The sequence below is a fragment of the Micrasema longulum genome, unplaced genomic scaffold (assembly GCF_059751315.1).
Source record: "Micrasema longulum isolate JH-2025_06_02 unplaced genomic scaffold, ASM5975131v1 h1tg000859l, whole genome shotgun sequence".
Classification (NCBI taxonomy): Eukaryota; Metazoa; Arthropoda; class Insecta; order Trichoptera; family Brachycentridae; genus Micrasema; species Micrasema longulum.
This window is the reverse complement of record NW_028278051.1, coordinates 85,660-104,796: the sequence shown is the minus strand read 5'-3', so window position 1 is coordinate 104,796 and position 19,137 is coordinate 85,660. Positions and strand designations below refer to the sequence as shown.

The 19,137-nt window shown below is 32.5% G+C and overlaps 1 protein-coding gene across 1 annotated transcript in view; it reads left to right on the top strand.

Annotated features, from left to right (window-relative positions):
• LOC148278574 (cyclic nucleotide-gated channel alpha-3-like) overlaps positions 1-19,137 on the top strand; it is a gene marked incomplete at its 3' end in the record, with an annotated part of 169,032 nt that overhangs the window by 64,870 nt on the left and 85,025 nt on the right. Inside the window, exon 5 of the mRNA XM_088231187.1 lies at positions 372-869. Coding sequence (XP_088087313.1) covers positions 372-869 — 498 coding nt within the window. The remainder of the gene's footprint in view (positions 1-371; positions 870-19,137) is intronic.

Sequence of the window (19,137 nt, the reverse complement as noted above, 5' to 3'; positions counted from 1 at the left end):
TCCAGTTTGTTTTCATTCAACAAACCAAAAAACAAATTTGCAGAAATAGAGCTTTAAAGTTTTTTTTTTTCAAAATATGCATAATTATGACCACAACTTAATACAAAATTCGGTTGAAAAACCCCTTAAACAATTTATAAAATTATTTTTCTCATTTGAATTTTATAAATACAAGCTTTCTCAGAACTCCTTTACACGTAACTCAAATTCATTAAGAATGTAGTGTTGGACAAAAAAAAACTAAAGCGATGAAATAACAGGACAAAATAATATTGGTCCAAGATAAGTACCCTGTGGTACACCACCCAATAAAAAATATTTTGCTGGAATCATTATGAGATGAATTAATGTTTTTCTTTCTTTTTTTTCAGGAGAAACGATCATAGTTTGGTTCTGCTTGGACTATCTATCAGATTTTCTCTACTTTGCCGACATAATCTTTCACTTCCGAACTGGCTATCTCGAGGACGGAGTTCTGCAGACCGACTCCGTCAAGCTGAGAAACCACTACATGAACTCCACCACCTTCTACATCGACTGTCTCTGCCTGCTGCCTTTAGACTTCTTATACCTTTCTATTGGCTTCAACTCCATCCTCCGCTCGTTTAGGCTAGTGAAAATATACAGATTCTGGGCGTTTATGGACAGAACTGAGAGACATACCAATTACCCCAATCTGTTCAGATCGACGAGTTTAATACATTATTTGCTGGTGATTTTCCATTGGAATGGGTGCCTGTATCATATCATATATAAGAACAATGGTTTCGGTAGTAAAAACTGGGTGTATCATGACTCCGAGTCAGCAGATGTGGTGAAACATTACCTCCAGAGCTACTACTGGTGCACGTTGGCCTTAACTACGATAGGTAAGTAAACCTTTACATATTCTGATGTATTCTTTATATACGAGTATGTACTCAAATTGTGCGTATTTTTTCTATTTAGATTTTAGGCTATACTCTAAGTAGTACTCGTTATCAACATAATAGATCGTTGATGTTTGGTTTTATTATTTAATTTAGTACAAACTGTTATTTCGTATATATTAATACATTTAAAACTTTGATTTACACTTTACTTGCTGAACCGTGCAATGCTTTGCTGAAACTGCATAATAAAAGTATAAAAAAAACGAAAAAAAAGGAGAATTAGGTAGCGGAATATAAAATAAAAAAACAAATAACACTTTTTGGAAGAAAACATTTTTTTTCACATACTGAATTTAGAATTTAAGAAAAAAGTTTTCAAAATGTGTTTAGCTTTATTTAATTTCGTGTAATGGTCTTACCGCTCCAAGTGCCAAAACAAGTAAATGTTTAAGTTTAAAACAATCTTTAAAACAAATATTTAAAGTTTAAAGTTTAAACAATCTTTTTTAATTTTCTTTAAGGTATTCTCCATCCCTGTTGTAATTTGTTAATCTTGTTCTAGTCCTAAAACTTTATTTTATGGAGGAATAAGCTGAGGTAATTGGCCAGTTTCAACGTTCACAAAGAACGAGTTGGGCGCTGAGCGTACTTCATTTGTATTTTTTATAATTCTTATTTAATAAATAAGAATGATTTTATTTATTTAACCATAAATAAAATGACTATAAAACATTATTATCGAAAGTCAAATATAATGGTAAGATGTACATAATCGCTTATTTGAAAGAATCAACCCTGCTACTACACGTGGTGACTTTATCTCCACTCGATTTCCCTTTTCAAGATTTTTACCTGAGATTACTAGTCGAAGACAGTCGTCCTGGGTTCCGATTCTATTTCACACAGAACTGTGTCCTTGATCCGCCTGGACAGTCCTTAAATAATACTGAACTTATTGGTTAACGTTATAAATAAGGTCTTTGCTCCAAAAATATTTGCGTATTTCTATTTTTTATTTTGCGGTATAAATTTTAAAATAATTAATTAAAAATGACGGTGAAATCAATATTCTTCCGTAGACATGATGTAATATTTTACGGGTATCAAAATTTAAAATGTTTCAAATTTTTGTCTGATATTTCAAAGGGAGAGATTAATTATTTTCGGAGTAATATAACACCCCTCAAAAGTTGAATTGGGGGAAAACTGTTAACGGGAACTTTTAAAGTTTCTTTTTTAAAGCGAGAAAAAGAAAATATTAAAAAGAGGCAAAGGTTGGTTTTCAATAAAGAAATATTTATTATTATCATTTTTCCATGTCCACTTTCTAGTTTGAGCATTTGGTGTCCGCAAAGAGTTTTCATGCCTCTCTTGTCCTGTCAAGTTGGTTTCTGTGCATTCTCTAAAGTCAGGTTCGCTTCTTGTGCTGCCAACGAAGAGTCAATGGTGGACGTCCAGGAGGTCGAAAATCATATCGTTTGAAGTAGACAAGCGTAAAATATAGAAATTTTGAATTGTATATCGATATCCGGGTAGATAAAGAATACAGTTCTGTGGTTGTAATAGATCCAGAACCCTTGGTCACTGTTTTCGACTCAATGGCGACTCTTCGAGGAAAAGGTGTGCGTGGATGTATGAACGTAGAGAAGCGATAATCAAGTGAGGGTTATCACTAGAGCCCTTACAGGGCACTGCAGATTGAACAAACACCTTGCTAGAATGAACCTTTCCGAAACTTCTAGATATAGGTTCTGCAGTGCAGATGAGAAAACGCCTATACACATTATATATGAATGTGACGCTTTACATAATAAAAAAAGTCTCATTTTAGTGGGACCACGGGTTATACCTGAGTATGTTAAGGAGCTCGCCCCCTACCTAATAGTCTGATACTTTACGGATCTAGGCTTGGAGGGGGAGATTTAGCAAAATGAGAATTCGCGCCTTCCACACAGTAGCCAGGCTCTTCATACACTTGGGCTTGGAAGGCGAAAACTATTTATGGGGACCCATCACAATAGATCTTTACAGGTCGCAGTGACATCGCAGTGCATAGCACTGAACCTTCCCTCTAAAAATAAGAATAAGAGGAAGCGACATCTTCATGCCAAGACAGAGTGACATGGGATTCAATCATCTCTGCCTATCCTTACGGGGAAACGGCGTAACAGTTTGTTTTTTGTTTGTTTGGACGGAATAAAGGGGGCGAGCGCTCTCACACCCCCAGATTTAACCAATGGGCCACCGAAGATGCGACTTCTTTTTCACCACATTCACAGAACACGTGAAAAGAATTGTTTCACTATCTGCAATGCCCTGTAAGGGCCTCTGGTTATAACCCATGGTTCCAATTTAGTTTAATTAGGTCAAAAAAACTTGCCGTATATTTTTTTTGTAGTTTCTTTGCATGATGCTGACTAGGTGCTTTTTGCCAGAGCATTGGCACCGTTCCAAGTCCATTACGAGAAGCACATTAAATCAACCCACAATAGGGCTCTGGGCTTTGTGGAAGTGTCTCAGATCTCAGCCTGGCCGATCATCAGTTACACCGTTACTGTAGATGTTTGAGTGTCCGGGTACCCAAATCAATGTTATTCTAAAACACTCACAGTCACAATTAAGGGTCTATTCTAGGGTCAATTTATCTCAACCGAGCTCAGGGTTTTTAGAGCAGCCAGACTGTCTGAGAGCCGTAAATTATTAATTTTAAATGTATGGTTTTACACTTCAGTATATCATTGTCTCTGGGCTGGTACTTGAAGCCTAAGATTGATCAGCGTACATTGATCAAGTTACACTGAACTATGCCCTATATATCACCAAAATCGTCCCAAACCGTGTAAATTTTTATGTGAGACAGCGTGGGACGAGACAAAATAATTCTTTTGCTGTTGATTTGCATAGTTCAAACTATGCCAAATACTTACCTATTCCACAGTTCCACATGTTAGCAAACAAACATGGAAACTTAGACTTATTTAATTAATCTTTAAATCAATTAAAATCATTACATTTAAATCACTTCTTTTCTAAATTGTAACGTACTTAGTGTTTTATTTGTTTTACTGTTCATGCTATGATACATCGCCTCTGTAACTTCAATACTTTTTTATATAACCCCTTTATTTATTGTTAATTTGCTGCATACCTATGTTACAATTTCAAAATTAATTTTTCATTATTATTTACTTTTTTCTGCTGATTTTATCAATTAAAAAAAAAATATATTTATTTATTTTTTACATATTTACTATAGCACTTTACAATAAATTATTTTTACAACAAATTAATTCAGAAGTAAAAGTAAACATATATATATATATATATATTTGCTGTTGGTTCATCTAAAATGCCTAACTAGAGATAGCTTCCCCGTTCGAAGGCAGTAAATTATGTATTTTATAATAATATTTAAAAGTAGTTACAGTTTTATTATTATGTTTGCTTTTTCAGTCTTAAAAGTAAACAATAAATATCCAGAGAAAACATAAATAATACCAAAATCTCTATATCCTAATCCCAAATTAATTACTAGTAAAACAAGAAATCAGCTTACGTCCTTCTACATCGGACAACAATTTCTCTGACTCCCTACGAACAATATGGATTAAAAATGCTGTCAACACCTTCCTCAGCCTGGCAATACTACCACCTTTTTATGAATCTGGGATAAGGTTATATATCCTTGGACCTATATAATATTGCTGCCTTTGAGCCAAAAAAATATTAACTCCTCTCTGTAGAATCAGATCCTTAATGGAGTGTCTAGTATTATGAATATGACAAACCCTTGCGTATTTTTCCCTGTTGAGATGCGTGACCGCTACTGACCTCAATATATACTGTTGACGAATATCCAGCACTTGAAATTATTTGAAGAGCAAGTCACTTGGGAATCGGTATGGTTTTTTTCATGTTATTATCTCTCTTCACTGATTACTCTTATCACTGATTTTTTAGCTATACCTACTAAAGCCAAAGTCGTTTTAGTGCAGCTTCCCCAGCCAATCCGACCATACGTCAGTATTGAATTTACCTATCCATAATACAATCGTTTTAATTCTTTAATCCTTAGTATATTCCTTTAAGGTATGAAAAAATGAATCATACGTTTTATTTTATTAAAAATTTCTTCAGTTTGTAGGTTCCATCTCATAAATTTATCTATTTTCAAACCCAAATATTTTACACTAGTGACATTTTCCAATATTGTACATTTACAACTTATATTATTTATGCAATGGTGTAATTTTAATTCATACCCGGAACTTGGTTGTCCCATCGAAGATGGGCTGAAACAGATAAACTTTGTTTTTTCGGCAAGCAAATTGTCGAGTTCGAGTAAGCAAATTGTCGTTCAACCAATTGTTTACCCTCATCATATCTTTGTTAGCTTTGTCATGAACTTCTGTCCAATTTAGGGCACTAAATACTAATACTGTATCTTCAGCAAAAGATATTATTTTTTCAAGAGATTCACTCCTACAAAGTCCGTCAATATATACTAAAAACAATAGCGATCTCAATGTATTCCTTGGGGAACACCATAGTCTAACTCAGCAGCATCACTTAGTTCATCGCCAATAATTTTTACTTTTTGTAATCTATTGGATATATTACTTCTAAATCAATCAAGGATTATTCCCTTAATGCCCATATTTTGTAAGCTTTTAATTAGTATTTTATGAGAGATGGTATCGAATGATTTTGCTAAATCTAGGAATTCCGCTAAGCATTTCTTACTTTTATCTAAAAATGTAATTGTCTCGGGCAACTTAAGTATGGCGTATTTTTAAAGTATTTTATTTCATGTTCTATATTTTTAATGCTGTGTTCAGGTGTTTTGTTTTATTATAATTGTTTTTCAATATTATTTCATTCTTTGTCAAAGGCGTAAGCCGTCGAAATAAATAAATAAAAGGGGATGACGAAGTTGACGCGAAACATTTTATTAAGGTTAATAGACAGAAATCAAAAAAATTGACTAATGTACACTATTAATAACATTATTTTAACAATATTTGCATTAAGGATCTCTGAAAAAACGCCATCTCTTTAAAAAAAAAACTAATATTGCAATATAAGTACAAAATGATTAAATTTAATGTTTTGGAAACATATTTGTTAGGGGAATCGCGTGGAAGGTCGTTATTTGAATAAAATAAAATCGTGTCAAGAATTCAAGAATAAGGGTTCTTGGAATAGATGGATAAATAATATACGAGTATATGCATTATAAATGTGAAACTGGGGTATTTTCGTACTTTTCTGAGACACATATAAATATTGTATACCAGTGGCGAATGGTGACTTTTTTTATAGCTAAGCAGCTATTTTTTTTTTTTCATAATTACATTTATAAAACTGTAATTACTTTTAATATTATTATAAAATACATAATTTACTGCCTTAGAACGGGGAAGCTATCCCTAGTTAGGCGGTTTAGATGAACCAACAGCAAAAAATATATATATATATGTTTACTTTTACTACTCAATTAATTTGTTGTATAAATAATAACTTGTAAATTGCTGTAATAAATATGCAAAAAAAAAAATAAAAAAATTAACCTAGTTATACAGAAAGCAGCCAGCCATAGAAAAGTGCAACTGAGATAATAGGCATTTTGTAAGAAAGAGTGAATTATAAAATCTCCACAACAAGTGGAATGTTTTTGACTTTAACAAACGATAATCAATGAATACATAAGTTTTTTTATATGTGACAATTAAGAATCTTATAATGTAGTTTAAACAGTTTTTATGATTTTCAAAGTATTTTGTCGCACCACAACAGGCTAGGAAGCCCAATTACAGTAGTGAATGACATCACATAACACCCAAGCTGGAGAAAAATCACATTAGATTTTGTGTTCTCACCGGGAATCGAACCCAGAACCCTTCGTGTGTGAGTCAAGCGTCTTAACCACTACACCACATCATGTCTCGGTTTCAGCTGCTGACAACAGAAGAAGTAATACTTACTTATTTGTATTTAAAATAATTATTACCAATAAACCACGAATTAAACTAAAAAAACAATAAATAACAATGTTTGAGTATGTTCAAATACTTGCAGACTGGCTGGATTTCCTCCCTAGAGAGTTGTTCATATTTAAATTTATTTCAACAGAGGGAAAACATTTTTGAGAAGGGAATATTCAAGTCTAGACATTTACAGGACTTATGACCTGTCATTAGCTGGTTTAAGTGGCCACTTTACACACTTTGTAACATTCACCATTCTGCCGATGTTTCAACATCCACATTTCCTCAACTCCTCCATCTGTTGACTTTTGTGAAGTAAAAGAGCTGTAACCTTTATCACGTGGGTGAGATTCATCCGGCTGAACCAAATCACCTACTAGGCAACGCCTGAAAACAATTTTCCATTTTTTATACTTCTTCTTTTACCAGGCAGTTAATTTAACAATGTTTGAGTATTTCAAAATGCTTGCAGACTGGCTGGATTTCCTCCCTAGCGAGTTATTCATATTAAAATTCATTTCAACAGAGGGAAAACAATATCGAATTGTGAATGTTACACAGTGTGTTAAGTGGCCACTTAAACCAGCCAATGACAGCTCTGTAAATGCCTAGACTTCCATATTCCCTTATCAATAATGTTTCCCTGTGTTGAAATAAATACGAATAACTCCCTAGGGAGGAAATCCAGCCAGTCTGCAAGCATTTAGATATTGTTGAATCAATTACCCGGTAAAAGAAGAAGTATAAAAATTGGAAAATTGTTTTCAGGCGTTGCCAAGTAGGTGAATTGGTTCAACCGGATGAATCTCACCCGCATAATAAAGACTTCAGCTCCTTTTAAAATATATGTATGTAGGTATATTTCAGGGGCAAACCGTGTATAGAAGCGATTATTTAATTCAATTCAATTAATTTATTTTAAATGTAACATATACATTACAAAAATATATTCAATACGTACATATTATAAAAAAGAAAAAAAAATACACGAAAGAGACTCATGTCAAAGTAGTAGAAGAATCCTGCTCCGGAAAACCCCTTCGGATACATGGAACAGATCAGTATCCAGACCGATGTTGTTCAGCATAGCGGTAGCCCTTCCAGCAGGCATAACCATATGCAGGTTGGTCCTGAATATCGGAATATAAAACAATCTATGCTGACGCTGTCTTAGGTAATTATCAGGAACATACATCTTTACTTTTTTTTTTACATTTTTTTTTGCACCACAACAGGCCAGGAGGCCTAATTACAGTGGTGAATTACATCACAGAGCACCCAGGCTTGAGAAAAATCACATTTTAATTTTTGTGTTCTCACCGGGAATCGAACCCGGAACCTTCCGTGCGTGAGTCAAGCGTCTTGACCACTACACCACGAAGGCCGCCAATGCTCAAATACAAACCAATGCTCATTATAATTTCAGAATTATCGATCATACCGCACAACAATCGATAAAAATGTGTAGTCAAATACACATTCCTTCTAGTCTCTAAAATGTTGTAGCCAAGCATACTCTGGAGAAACTCGGTCGGATAGAGCCAAGGATAATACCCGCACTCTCTCATGTAGAGATATCTCAGAAACTTCTTTTGGATTTTCTCTATCATAAGAGAGCACTTCAGTTCATGTGGCCCCCAAATCATCGAGTCATTCTCGAGTCTACTTCGCACCAAGGAGTTGTAAAGAGTTCTCAGTACGCGGGTATTTTCGAAAACCCTGGCAGTACGCAGAACAAATCCTAACATCTTCAATGCATTACCACTGATTGTCTCTATGTGTTTATGAAATGTCAGAGTGCTCACAAATCTAACGCCCAGATCCCTAACATTTGATGTTAGTATCAGATGCGCAGCTTACTATTATATTTGACTAACCATAATAATGTTTTACTGTAACTTTAAATAATTACCATTAATTTTAAATCATTTCCACCGTTTGTATTTTTATCCTAATATAAATATAAATATTAATAAAGCGCACCTAGCGCCTGTGGTGAGCCAAGAAACTAGCCGATTATTTCAGCTTGCTTTTTCATACAAATAAGTATTGTTTCGGATTCATTATCTTTATTCAAGTGTCAAGCCATTCCTTCCTTTGATTCCGGTGGTCCTTGTTTTGAATCCCAATGTACCTACTCCTCCCTGACGGCGAGTCAAGAAAGCAACGCGTGACAACACAACAATAAAACACAACAACGAAAACCGTACCGCGAGCGTGACAGTGATTTCGAATCACCAACATACAAGGAAACGTTCAAAGTGACCAGTGCAAACGATAACGGTGTTTTTTTGGACCAGTGCCAAAGGGAGGAAATCGTAAGTCCTGACTCTTTTCATTCATTCCAGGATTGACACTCAAAACCATAACGTCAATTAGTTTACCTAAAATCAAACGTTACCTGTTTTCTCCGAACACGCGTATCACGAGAGGGTAGGCTTTATTTACAGTCCCGAGGTCGAAGGTATCGAGCATCCAACATTTGGTCTATCTTGCGAACCGGATAATTAATATATTCGGACATTTTGCCCTTTCGCGACACGTCGTCGATGAAAATAAACCTGCATTGGTTAACGATTAAATTCTCATCGTATCATAACATATCATTAATTTATATTTATGTACAATATATTATTATCCTATAATCATCATAAAAAAATAATAACATTATTTACATAAATCTCTGTGAGCCTTTTCGTCATAATCTTTCTTATTTGCATCAAAACTTTTAAACTACCTACTTCGCGCGTCAATAATAAGCGCGTGTCCCGTCCGGCAAAGCAAACGATAATTTTTAGCATTAGCATTTAGCATTTAGCATTAACAACTAGGTATCGAGCATCCAACAAGTATACTATATTTTTAATGTCTTAACCCCAGTGCGCGTTTTTTCTCTTAGATTAAACTTGCAGATTACACAAACTATTTGATGATTCTTGATTTGGAAAACAGTATATTAAACATTGTTTCTTAAGGGCTGTTTTTCTTTGAGATGATACTTTTGAAGTAAGACCATAATTACTTTCATGCGTCATATTGAAGGACATATGGCACTCGACGCGGCCGTTTTTAACACTATCAATTTCTAGAAAAATTCAGCCAGTTTACATTTAAATTGAATACCGGATATCGACTGAATTAGTCCATGTATACAATTTATAAGGTTTAAATATTACAATAAAAGAATAGTTTAAAACATTTAAAGAAAAAAGAAAGAAGCATTGACAAACATAAGGTACATCGAGACAAGATCTGGACTATTTATTTAGTGCTCGTTTAAATCGTTGTAAACTTAAACCAAAAAAGTCCAGATCCTGTCTTAAGTTAACAATACGACAACGGCGGGTCATTGGAGAATTTAGGCCATAGTTTGTTCTATGCTGATCGATGAACAGTACTTCATTGTTTCTCAATCTACGAGTCGGAATATTGAATTTTACTCGTCCCAGTAATGATGGAACATCGATTATACCATTTAGTATGCCGAACATATATATGGAGTCAATATTAGTTCTACGTTTTTGTAGACTAGAAATATTTAACATTGACTCTATTTCAGCTTAAGAATAATTATCTCTCTCTAGTCCAAGCATCCACGCTATTTTTCGAAGCAAGCGATGTTGGACTGATTTAATGTGATTTATGCGATTGACATAGAATGGAGACCAGACCACTGAGGCATATTCAAGAAGAGGGCGAACAGTTGAGCAATAAAGAGTTTTGATTGTACGGACATTAGTAAAATCAGAGGATATTCTGTTAATAAAGCAAAGTAATTTCAGTGATTTATTTACTGTATTATCTATATGCTCGTTGTATGTCAGTTTATAGTCCAGTATATATGCCTATTAATAGGTAATTTTATATTTTAAAGCCTTTTTTTATATAAAACCTAATTACATTATATTGTATACTTTCTTTACAATAGGTACAAGGATTTTTTTTTAATTGGTAGCAAAGTTCGGGGGGTCATTGACCCAATGGACATAAAGCAAAGCTACCACTGGTCGAATAGCTTCTTAAAACAAATATCAACGTTTGTGTTTGGTCTCCTGTAAACCTCGCTAAATGCAGATTCGATAGGGTACCGTAAGAACCGTCGTAATTATTATATTCCCAATAATATCGTCGGCGTCCGTGGTGTAGCGGTCAAGACGCTTGACTCACACACGGAAGGTTCCGGGTTCGATTCCCGGTGAGAACACAAAAAAAACAAATGTAATTTTTCTCAAGTCTGGGTTTCTGTGATGCAATTAGGCCTCCTGGCCTGTTGTGGTGCAAAAAAAAAATACACAAAAAAAAAAAAAATATTGCTACAAAATGCTAAAACTGAGTTTTGCAATCGCATGAAACAAAAAGAAGATTAAAAAATATGGATGAAATTTAAGGAGCACAAAGTTTCTTTTGTCGATTTTTAGGGAAAGAAATTTGTACTTAATTATCATTTCTAAATCATTTTATTACTGCCAGAATAGCCATGGCTTTCTCCCAAAATGGTCCTCTTTAAACGGTGACGATCAATCATAAACTTCAAGTATACATTATCTACAAGCCGAGACCATTGCAACTTAAGTCCATGTTATAATAATTAATATTAATGGTCTGCAAACAAAAGGCCGACTCCAATTAAAAGTTCTGTGGAATTTTCGCAATTAACTCGTTATAATGTATGGAGGAAAGCCTTTTTAAATTGAGTTCTGTCAAAGTGGTTACTTTAAATTAGAAATGTTAACCGTTTTGGGGTCCATTTTTAATTACAAGCAATTTTTGTCTCGTTTGCGGGTGTTCTAAGCAAATATTGACTTTAGTAAAATAATAATAAAATGTTTATTTTAAATTTGTACACGTTTAACACGTGGCAGTTTTAAACAAGTGAAGAAAGACAATAGTGGATTGCACCAACAATAACTTGAGAAAATAAATTTCATAATTAAGGGAATGAGGATTATACTCAAAAGAAACATCTATCCTAATGTAGAAAGAATGAATAAAGAAATTGGCTTGCTCACAGTAAAGCAACAAATTAAATGTAATGTGGTAATTTTTATGCATACAATAATTAAGGGGATGAATAAAATAAAAACAATAATAAAATTTAACCAACAATGTCATACATATGAAATAAGGGGTAAAAAAAAGATAAGATTACCAATGAGGAAAAAAACAGAATCTCAAAACTCATTGTACAAGGGATTGAAGTTGTACAATGAGTTAGTTACCTAAAAAAATTCAGGAAATATAAAAATTGAATTATTTTTAATTAATTTGAAAAAATATGTTATTGAGAAATTTTGATAAAAAAATATTATTAAAAGTTTATACTCGTTCTTAAAATGTTATGAACTAATTTAATAAAGCATAAATAAATAAAATATACGCGGAAACAGGAGTTATCTTGAAATAAAACAGGTAAAATCATGAAAACAGATTTATAAATTAAATGCAAAAACTAATAAACAAACCACCACGCCGTTTTTTGTAAGGGCATGCAGAGAGCATAGAACGCCAGATGACGATTTGGTAGTTATCCGAGGCTCTATTCCACTATTGATCTTCCATCCACCGCCGATCTACCATCTATTGATAAAACCGAGAAGTTTGATCTCTAATGAGCTCATTTATAGCGGACGCAATACCATGATACGAAATAACGTAAATGTATTATTCTACTGAATTTAGTGCGCTGTTTTTTAAGTATTTCCAAATGGGTATCACTTAAGTTAATTAATTTTTACCATTTTTCATAAAAGTTGAACGGACAGAGCGACTTATTTCTCTGGAAAAGATCCGAGTTTCTTGAACGTAAAAAAATACGTCTTAATCTATGGTTAATTAGTGCATCTTACGTCTGCGGTGCGCGGCCATCTTGAATTCGAGAAAATTCAATTAGTAGGAACTTCAAAAGCGAAAATTATCACGGAAAATGAATTCTTGTAAATTATTAATTTTTCTAGATAAGAAACACTTAGTACGATTATTCTTTTGTAGAATTAGAGATAAATTTATTAATTACGTCTACGTGTAGGAAACTTTTAAAAACTATAAGTGATTATGATTAATTAGACTTAACATTTAAGTAGAACTTTTGAGTAAAATAATTTATTTTGTCACTGCAATACCTACATGCCAAAGATTTATTTAAAGGCACTTTTCAGACTGAGATTTTAGGGTAAAGAAGATTGTAGATATAGCTAATATGCCAAAATAAATTGTTTTACTTAATATAAAGTTTATATTTGAAGCACTCACTTTGTGGTTATTCATTATAGTAAAATAAATAAAACCGGCTTTCTACACAACCAATAATAAAGGACGATTGTTAAAAAATCACATAGACAAAGTCCATAAATATAATAAATCTGGGATATACCAATTAAATTGTAATGATTCCGATTCAATCTACATTGGAAAAAACTAAAAGAAACTTCAATATTAGAGTAAAATAACACTTGAGATGCTTAAATAATAATAATTTATCTGAATTCGCAAATCATCTGATAAAAAATAATCATAACTTCTATAAAGATACTGGATGAAAGTAATTAAAATATTGAAATTTGACAACTTATAAATCTTAGAAATTAAAAAAGTGATTTATAATAAGAAAACAATAATTAATAACCAAATAAACAATATTTATTTTAGTCCTCTCCTGTCTAACTTCGAAAATAATGATATCAAATTACCACCCGTGTAAGTCAAAAACGATTTGATTTATTGGGTCCACGTGTAGTCTTTAGTGAACATGATAAAAATAAAAAAGGAATCAATTCATTAGTTACGTAAACCTTGATGAAGAAGCTTGTTTGCTTTGAAACCGGTCGGTGGAAAATAAAAATTAGTGGTTAAAAACAAAGTTTTGAGTTTGTCCAAATTTTTGTCGACAAGGACTGGATTCAACTCCCTGGGGAGATGTTTATATTAACATATAAGAACAGAGATGAAGAACATTTAAGAAAAGGTAATATAGAAGTCTAGGCATCTACAGGGCTTATGACCTGTCAATGGCTGGTTTAAGTGGCCACTTTACACACTGTGTAACATTCACCATTCTGCCTATATTTGAGCATTTATATTCCTTTAATTCTTTCATCTGATGATGTTTGTGAAGTTAAAGAGCTGAAACCTTTATTTATGCAGGTGAGATTCATATAATTGAATTATTTTACCGACGTACTAGGCAACGCCTAAAAATGTTATTTTTTCAATTTCTATACTTCTTCATGGACCAGGTAATTTATCAACATTATTTTGAGTTTGTCCAAATTTTTGTAGACAAGGACTGGATTCAACTCCCTGGGGAGCTGTTTATATTAACATATTACAACAGAGATCAAGAACATTTAAGAAGTCTAGCTACAATTTGTGTTTAAAATGTTTTTTTTTATTTTTAAAAAATTATTTATCAAATAAAGCAATGCCTTTAAAATGGTTCCTTGCTTTTTTTCTCAATATCACATTACAAAAGAAAATTAAAAAAGGGTAATATATGTATCAACCGTATGTAGAGTATTACTAAGAACTGGTTGTTCCATATTTGAATAAAACTGTCAGACAATTCCCGCATTTCCATTTTCTTTGTGTACACAATGTTCTTCTTTTGAATTTAAATCGATACGAGGTGGAATTTAAAATCACGCACTTCATTTTATTTTTCAATCCGTTTTATTTTTATTTATTGAGTGTACATAATTTGTGTCAGTTATTTTCAAATTTTAAAATGAGCTGCATAAGAAATTTAAGTCACATCCAGGTAAAAACGTTATTGAACGTTCGTAAAAAAAATGTATAAAAACATGCGCAACCGCTAGTAAAAAAAACTAAAGAAGACTTTTTTAAGATCAAACTATCAAATGCCGCCGGAATTCCGAGCAAATCTTGGAAAGTCGTGAATGAGATAACTTTTAAATAACTAAAACATTGACAGAAAAAAAGTCCAAGTTGATGATGAAAACGTAAAATTGGTATCAAATTACCTAAAGTACTATTTCACTAATATTGGGCAAATCGTAGAACAAAAAAAACTGGATTCCCCGAAGAAAACAGAAAAGGAACTCTTACTTAGCCAAAGCATTCAGGAGCCACCTTATGGTTTAAAAATTGGCCTAACAGACTGTCCTGAAGTAAGAAAAGTGATGAATTCCTTGAAAGACCAAAATACTACCGGTACTGATTGCATTTCGACGAAAATCATTAAACGTTATTCCGAAAAAGTATTGAACTAAGTGTGAACTAAGTAGTCAAACCAATAATACAAATCACCAATTTGAGTTTAGCTGAGAGTATTTTTCCAACGTGTCTAAAAGGCTATGATTTATCCCTTTTTTCCTAGGTGGAAAAGAAAACGATCTTAGTTGCTACTGTGAATTTAATTCACTTATGATCTGATGTTTGTTATTTCTGCTTAGAACGTGCGTCTAGGTTAAAAAAACAAGATGGCATCATTAAGTTGAAATCCCATGTTTCTGAAAAACACGATTTATTTATTCGCTGCTCATCACGGGCCACTTTGGTTTTGCTCCGGTTTTTTTTTATATTATATTATTTTTTTTAAATTTTTTATTTATTTAAATTTTTTGTTTTTTTACAATAAACACAAGTGATAAAACAAAGTGTTCAAAAAATAAAGTATAATTACATAGCAATGACATACATATTAATAGTAAAAATAGTAAACAAAAAAATCCCACAAAGGCGTGGCCTGTTCGTGGGTATACAAGAAAATATTAATGAATTTTTGCTCCCGTAATAAATAATGGACAGTTATAATATTTTTGTGTTATTAAAAAAGGAAATAAAAAACACTTAAATAAAACACAAAAATATTCCTTATTGTTAAAGGGCAACAAAATATGTCATAGAAAAAAAGAGTTCATATCTTCAGTTTGAATCCAGGAAAGTGCGTGTTTTTAAAAAAAAGGAAAATTTTCTAAAGTTTGGAATCAATGCAACATTTTCAGTAAAAAAATAATGAAACATTTTTGGGCCTATAAAATATACTTAATAATAAATTAAAATAAATATAATAAGTAAATAATTAAATAATAAATAATTTGATTCAATTTCCATGGATTTCAGAGCTTCAGAGAGTCTTCTTCACATTTAGAAATCAGAGCGATGTCATCGGCAAACCTTATCATGTTTACCCTTTTGATTGATTTAAAAAACACAAACATGTACATAAATTTACAAAATTATTCGCTATCATGTTATGGCGAGAATAGGTCAACAGACAGACGAAGTGGTGTGGTATAGCAAAACATTTGTACGGATCGATCGGTTCCTATATTGGCAATGCCTGTTCCTCGGAGTGTGCATTCGGTATTTTTATTTAATTTTATTTATTACCTCATTTCATCATTTATAACCGTGTCGTACATTGATTTCCCACACATTTATCGCATTTCAACCGCGTTCACTCGGCTTTCATTCTTCCTCTGCCAGTTACATGTTTCACTTCCATACATAAGTGTTGGGACTAAAACTCCGTTGTGCACTGCCAGTTTAGCTTCGATTGACATATTTTTATTAGAAATTACTGTGCTTAGTGCTCCGTTCATTTTGTTTCCCGTATTCACTCTTCTTTCAACATCTTATTCTACTCTTTCATCTCTTGAAAACATGCTTCCCAGATATACAAATTCTCCTACTTGCTCGGGACATTCGTTGTTTACATTTATTATGCAGTCAGTAACCTCACTATCCCTTTCAAATACCATCACTTTTGACATACTTTCGTTCATCGCCAATTCACTCTCCAGGCATTCATCATACATTTTAGAGACTATTTGCTGCAAATCAGCCTTGCACTATATCTACTACGTTTATTATTGTTTCTATGTATTGACTACTGTTTTTCATATATTTTTTGACTGGCTTAGAACGGAGTAATGTCACTTGCACTCGACCATATCTCTTCATGGACAAAAAAACATGGACTTCTCATAAATCCAACAAAAACTCAAATTGTACTTGGTGGTAGTAAACAAATATATTCAAAGGTGAATTTTTCCACACTTCCTCTTTTCAAAATAGATGGTACAGAAATTCCATTCATGACTTCAGTCAAAAACTTAGGTATTATCATTCATAAGCATTTAGAGTGGCACGACCAGGTTAACGAAGTTAGTCGTAAACTTTACAGCAGTTTGCACTCACTTAAAAGATTACAGAATTTCTTGCCAATTAATGTTAAGCAAACATTAGTCCAGAGCTTACTTCTTCCACTCCTTGACTACGCGGATGTATGTTATCCAGATGCTAACTCTGAATTGCTTGATAAGTTAGAACGATTGCAGAATATTATCTATTATATATATATATATATCTTTAATCTTCGCAAATTTGACCACATAACCGAGTATCGCACGCAACTACACTGGCTCAGTATCAGGCATAGAAGAAACATTCACATTCTATCACTTCTTCACAATATTTTAAATAATCCCACTTCGCCTGTTTATCTGAGAGAGCTCATCCAACCTCTTTCACAACACGAACTATCTCTTCGTTCTAGTAACGAGAGAACCCTTTTAATACCCTGTCATGGCTCTAATTTTCTTGCCTCCTCTTTCACAGTAGTAGCCGCTCGATTGTGGAATAATCTACCTACTAACGTTAGAGACGCCCCTTCTGTATTTACATTTAAGCCAAGATTAAAATGTCACTATGTAAATATTTAAATTGTTCCGTTATCCTTCTTCTTTCCTTCCTATCCCCTTTCCTCTCTTCATTGTTTACTGTTAATTTTGAATTATTTTATTAATCTTTGTTTTTAATTTTTGTATAAAATTGTAAGATTCAATATGTCCATGTATTTATAATTTTCTCAAACTGAACGGCTTGGGTAGGTAGGAAGAAATTGCCTTAAGGCAATATGCCCGCCCTTATAAATATATATATATTTTTTTTATTTGGATAACCAACAGCTATAATTATCTCATATTTATATAACAAAACAAATAACAAATAAGCCAATTACAGGTTTTCACAAGTAGCATCACAGTAAGTTAAAAAAGATTCTCGAACATAAAATGAATACTAATTAAATGTAAATTTAAAAGAAAAGAAAAAAATACTTTAAAGAGTTATTTTGAAAGCAAGCGCCGCACGTTATTAAGATTATTTTCAAATAAATCTATGTTAAATGATTTATTTATTACATTAAAATTATTAAAAATTCGCCATAAATATGAATTTTGCCTATAATTAGATGAAACAAGAGGTATGTGAAGAAGAGGGTTATATGTATTATTATTATATTGGATAACTTATATAGCGCTATTTTCGTAATAAAATACCTCAAGGGCGCTTTACACGGTGATTATATTGTTAAGTTAATTTAATTGAAGCTTTTAAATTTGTAATTTAATTAAAATAATTTATTTTGTTGTCACGTTCTACGGATTTATTCAAATGATTTAGAGAACAAGTGGGTTTTAAGTCTTTTCCGAAACATCACTTCACTTTCACAGCCTCGCACCTCTGCTGGGAGAGCATTCCATATTGTATATGTATATAAAGTGTCAAATAAAAATAAATAAATAAACGGAGTTAATAACTCAAGTTAGATAGTCAAATTAACTTTGTTAACATGTATTATTTTATGTTTATTAATATGATAATAAAAAAATTGAACCTTCAGAAAAGAAAAAAAAGATTATAAATAATAATGCTATTTTTCTAATTAAATTACTAAAAAATCACATCAGTGATGGAAAACATTTTAAAGAAGAAATATGTCATCAAAGGCATTTACAGGGCTTACTAAAATCATCAAATGGAAGAATTGAAGAAATATATATAATTAAACAGAGGCCAAATAGTGAATGTAACACAATGTGTAAACTGGCCACTCTAACCTTCAAATGACAGGCCATGTAAATGCGTAGACTTCCATATTCCGTTCTCTGAAATGTTCACCACCCCTGTTGTAATTCGTTAATTTAAATGACTCCCTAGGGGCGAAATCCACTATTTTGTCTACAAATACCTGGACAAACTCAAAATATTGTAATGAAATTATTGATATAGAAAATAACCATGTAAATTATCGGACTTTTATTAGTCCAATGTTTATAAACATCGCATTGCTGTTATTTTCCTAACACAAAAAAAATAATAATACGTAACGGAAAAACGGCAATTTAAGGAAAAATTAATTGTGTAACTTGTGATCGTAGGAAACAGCTTGTCGCGAAAAATTAGTCTCGCTTTCTGCACAAAACACTCCAGAACTGTGGACAGATAAAAATTTTCCACTGCAGTAACAATTTTTA